The sequence below is a fragment of the Halyomorpha halys genome, unplaced genomic scaffold (assembly GCF_000696795.3).
Source record: "Halyomorpha halys isolate HHAL.00 unplaced genomic scaffold, Hhal_1.1 Scaffold10290.1, whole genome shotgun sequence".
Taxonomy (NCBI): domain Eukaryota; kingdom Metazoa; phylum Arthropoda; class Insecta; order Hemiptera; family Pentatomidae; genus Halyomorpha; species Halyomorpha halys.
The window spans coordinates 1-4,548 of NW_027109919.1; the positions used below are offsets into that span (position 1 = coordinate 1).

Below are 4,548 nucleotides of genomic sequence, written 5' to 3' on the forward strand. Positions count from 1 at the left end.
AAATTCAATTGCAGATGAATATTCAATTGTTTTTATTAAAGAATTGATCATAAAGAATAGGATATAACAGAACAGAAAGAATACTGTAAAATATTTTTAAAAACTAATGAAGAGAAGTGGATATCAGGTATAGCCCTAATTTTTGTCATACTACTTTTTTTTTGAGTCAACATTTGAGATCAATTAACCATTATAATTATTAATGAACATTAGACTTCACAACCCTTGGTTTTGATTGGGTTAACTATACTGACAATTTCGAACAGAACTTTTGCTATTCACAATAAAACGAAACAGAGTTATCAGTGCTCACTCAGAATAATAATCAAACATTATTTATACTATTTGGGAGAATTTACCAATTCAAGTTTATAAAAATTACTAAGTAATAAAAGGGTAATCAATGAAAGCTGTCCCTTTATATATCTTAAAAGTAGATCCAGAATCATTTATTCTTATATATTCATCTAATAACTAATTGCATGAAATGCATAACCAATTGTTAAAAAGACTTGACAGATTTTAATTACTTAAGATATTGTTAGAAAATTAAGACGAAAAAATCTGTCATAGGGAACTCAATAGATAGGTCACTGTCATATGAACTTATAACAAATCATATTACATATACTAAGAATTTTTAAAAATCCAAATTACAATAGATAATTCTAATATAGGCCCCCTAAGATTGAAAGTGTTAGATTCAATAATACAACATCGAGCAAAAAGATAAACACATTTTGTCAAAATCAAAACAAAATATAACAGTAGGTGACCGGCATTCAACATTATAATCAAAATGAAATCAGACAGAAAAAGGGTGACTTAAGGTTGCTATAAAAACCTGATCCCTGTCTGATTTATTACCTTCTCTACTTTCTCCATGTCTTCCGGATTCATAGGGTAGGGCTCATTTGGTCTCATCCTCGGGATCTATAATTTAAAAATTATATTGAAAAATGATAAATTAATTTTAAAAAATTCAAAATAAATTTTTTAATAATTTCAAACATTACCTTATTCCTGTCTTTCGGGTGGGGTTGGGCATTAAATGGGAGGCCAGATGGAGGAGGTGGCTGAGCCAACGACAGGAGGGCAGGTGGAATATAAATAGGGAATGGTGGGATAGGGACGCCTTTACCCCACCCCAGCTTCATTTCGTAGCCAAGGATATCTTTACCTATAACAAATAATATAATTATATAAACCTTAAATATTTCGAATCAGATTAACAAAAGAATTTTTTAAAATGTATATCAACCAAAAATAACATTAATTAATATACAATTAATAACTTATAATTAATAAAGGGTGTCAACCAAAACCATTTAATAGAATTCTCTGACTTTTCCATAATATCCCGGTAATTTTCTACAAACAAATTCATGTATAGCACATTTAGATCAGATGCGTTCTAAATATGAAAATCACCAAAAAGATAGAACAATTTTTTAAGGTTTTATACGATAAATACATAGAAACAGGGAAACTGAACTCTGAAATAAATTTGTTCCTTAGGGTTTTTACATTTTCTACACAGTTTGCACACAATTTTTAGAAAAAGTCCAGATCATTTCAATAATCATAATAGGTATGTATAATAATAATATAATTACATTGTAATATTAATCATTATAGGTATCGTAATATCCGCCTTTAGGAGTAAATAGTTATTTTTTAAATATAAATGATTTTTAGTATGTTTTATGTTATGTATGATTTCAATAGTTTATTTGCATTATTAAACCTAAAAGCAAGCTAACCAGTTTTCATCATAGTAAAATGTACAGTCACACAAGATATCGTTCAAAGCCAAAATAGTGACGGGTGTCCTTCAAAAAGTGCGTTGAATCGCGGCCATGATGAGCATATTCAAATATTTTAAAGACTTTATTTAACTTCCCATTATAAATGCAGCTACAATAAATTTAAGAAAAAATAGAAGTTAAGAATAAGTATTAAAGAAAATTATTCATAAAGGAAATCATAAGAAAAAACTCAGAACTGTAGTGCTATAATCAATCACCAAGGAAGAAAGCTTGGTTTTTGGATTGACTTATGTTTTAGGAGTCGAGGGGAGGACGTATCCTGGGTGCAGGAGAGCCTCTCTCAGTGAGACATCTTGAAAAAGAAGACATCAAAAGAGTCATCTGAGAAGAATAAGATACTTCCTTCTTTGTTTGGATCACCAAGAGTTTTGTTTGTGTGTTAAAAACTGTTAGAGAACCAAATTCTTTGTTTAAAGACAGTGTTAGTTTGTGACATAGAAGTTATCAAAAACCATGAGTCATCATATAAGAGCATCAATTGGTTAGTGTTGTACAACATAGAATTTTAAGAATATTTGTAAAGGTAGTTAATAATTTAGTTGACTGTTCTGATTGCTGAGAAACCCGCCCTGAGATTAAGAGTCTAAAATGTTATGAAATTCTACTATGTCTAATATTAAAGCTTTTCATTTAAACCTGAGCTATACTTAAGATATGAGAAATAAGTAAAAACTATATAAAATTCCTTTTATTGCTATAAATAATTTTTGAATATTACAGTATATACACATAGTAGAAATGCCAAAAATACATTTGCAGGGTATGCTACTTTACATGTTCAATCCTTTTTTTTCTTTTTAATGGCCCCCTTTCTGGTCATTTCTGACCAGAAAAGGGAGAGGGTTATCTAGAGGCTACCAACCTATTCTCACTATGGTGGGAGGCCATTTTCATTTCGTTGGACTGTAACATAAATAAAAGTAAACCCCCCCTCCTCCCATGCCAGATTCAAAACAGCTCCGCTGCAGATACGAAGCAGTCGCTTAACCCTCTCAACTAGAAATGACCCAAACGTTCAATCCCTCAAACAATTTAGATTTGATTTTTGCTGGGTCAAAACAGTGACACTTGGTCTATCATCTGAGTGTCTTTTTAGAATTATTTAACCTTTCCCAGCACACTTAACTCTGGAATTTCCAATATAATGAAGTACTTTTTTTTTTATTTTTATTGATTCTTATAGTAAATGAAACATCAGGACAAATTCATATAGGGCACTTATGAACAGATGTGTCCTAAATATGAAAATCACAAAAAAAGCTAAAATAATTTTTAATGGTTATTAATGATATATGTATTTATAGAGAAATCGAATTCTGAAATAAATTTGTTCTGTGGGTTTTTACATTTTCCACACTACTTGGATATAAATCATTAGAAAAAAATATATTTTTAAATTTCTAACAATTTATACCTTCAGAACGGGTTGAGTCAAAAAGTGTTTGACAGAATTAGTTAGGTGCGCTGGAGGTGAGAAAATCAATAATGCCCCAAAAAGATAAGACTAGATGCCACTATTGTAACCTAGCGAAAATCAGATCGAAATTCCAAAAATTGAAGATGTCAGGAGAATGATCTGGGACACTCAATGTGGGACACACATATGTACAAGCAAGTTCAACTGATGGCCAGAACTAAAGGAAGTATAGTATTATATAAGTATAATAGTAATAGTACGTAGGTAATTGTTTGTGATCTTGTCCAACTACGAACAAGGAAGAAGTAAATTTAAAGTTTATGGTTTCTTATTAGTAACATTTTTTGGTCTAATAAGAAGCGATGACTGAAAAACATCTACCAAATACACAGGTCAGTTTTTAGCATTACTACTGGTGAGGTAGGTACACTATTGCAGTTCTTACAGATTTAAATTAAATTATTTCTATTTTTAAATAAATATGATTTATCCTTTGAGAATAAAACCAATGGAAGAGACACGGAACCAAATTTGTTATATTTACATCACATTATTTTTAAAGGTATGGTAGACACTCTGTTAACAGTAGTAATTAAAATAAAAAATTACCATTCAATGCTTTCATAGCTCTATCGCCATCCTTTCGATTCATGAAAGCAACGAACCCACAGTTTCGCCCTCTCAATTTCTCTTCATCAGATCGGGGCCACATAATTTTAATGCTGGCGAGGGGACCGTATTTTCCAAATACTTCCATTAATTGTTGTTCAGTGATCTAAAAAATATTGTCAAATAAAATTTTGAAGTTTAACAATATACAAATAAATTTGTGGGTTACTTACTTTAGGATTGATATTCCCCAAGTAGATATTTGTAGTATTAGGATCTCCACTATCAAAAGAACCTTTTTCATCAGGCATAACACCAGCTGAAAAATAGATGGAAAATAAAGATATGATACAATTATTTCTGTAATTACAAAACCATATTAAGAAAACATTTTAATGTGATGCTAATGTAACAATGAGGTTATGTAAACAAATTAAGATCTGGAAGAGACAAGATTTAAAAATAATCAGAAACTATACTAAGGAACCTACAAAAAAATAAGTAAAGTAGGCTAAATGGTTTATTTGGATTAAACATCCTAATGTAAACTAATAGTAGTTTATAATGAGGTGTAGATAGTTGACCGTAGATTAATGCTTGGAGAAGTTTGTCAGGGGGTGCATTGTTCATCAGGTGGGTTCATTGTTTGTCATAATGTTCAATTTGTAGATTCCATTTATTTATTTAATTTTT

At 30.2% G+C, this 4,548-nt stretch overlaps 1 protein-coding gene across 1 annotated transcript; it reads right to left on the reverse strand.

Annotated features, from left to right (window-relative positions):
- Window positions 1-683: 683 nt before the first annotated feature.
- On the reverse strand, window positions 684-4,193 carry LOC136795926 (U2 snRNP-associated SURP motif-containing protein-like). Its single transcript, XM_067048091.1, has 4 exons — window positions 4,089-4,193; window positions 3,856-4,021; window positions 1,017-1,180; window positions 684-933 (listed from the first exon to the last, which is right to left on the reverse strand). The coding sequence occupies exons 1-4, from the start codon at window positions 4,164-4,166 to the stop codon at window positions 835-837; spliced, it is 507 nt and encodes a 168-aa protein (XP_066904192.1). The 5' UTR covers window positions 4,167-4,193; the 3' UTR covers window positions 684-834.
- Between the last annotated feature and the right edge of the window lie 355 nt (window positions 4,194-4,548).

Bases quoted from the DNA above. Each gene is read 5' to 3' on its own strand.
- LOC136795926 (XM_067048091.1), bottom strand. From the start codon at position 4,166: ATGCCTGATGAAAAAGGTTCTTTTGATAGTGGAGATCCTAATACTACA. The intron at 1,181-3,855 runs GTAATTTTTTAT...TATTTGTTATAG, and splicing joins AGCTATGAAAGCATTGAATG to GTAAAGATATCCTTGGCTAC. The intron at 934-1,016 runs GTAATGTTTGAA...TTTAAATTATAG, and splicing joins ACCCGAAAGACAGGAATAAG to ATCCCGAGGATGAGACCAAA.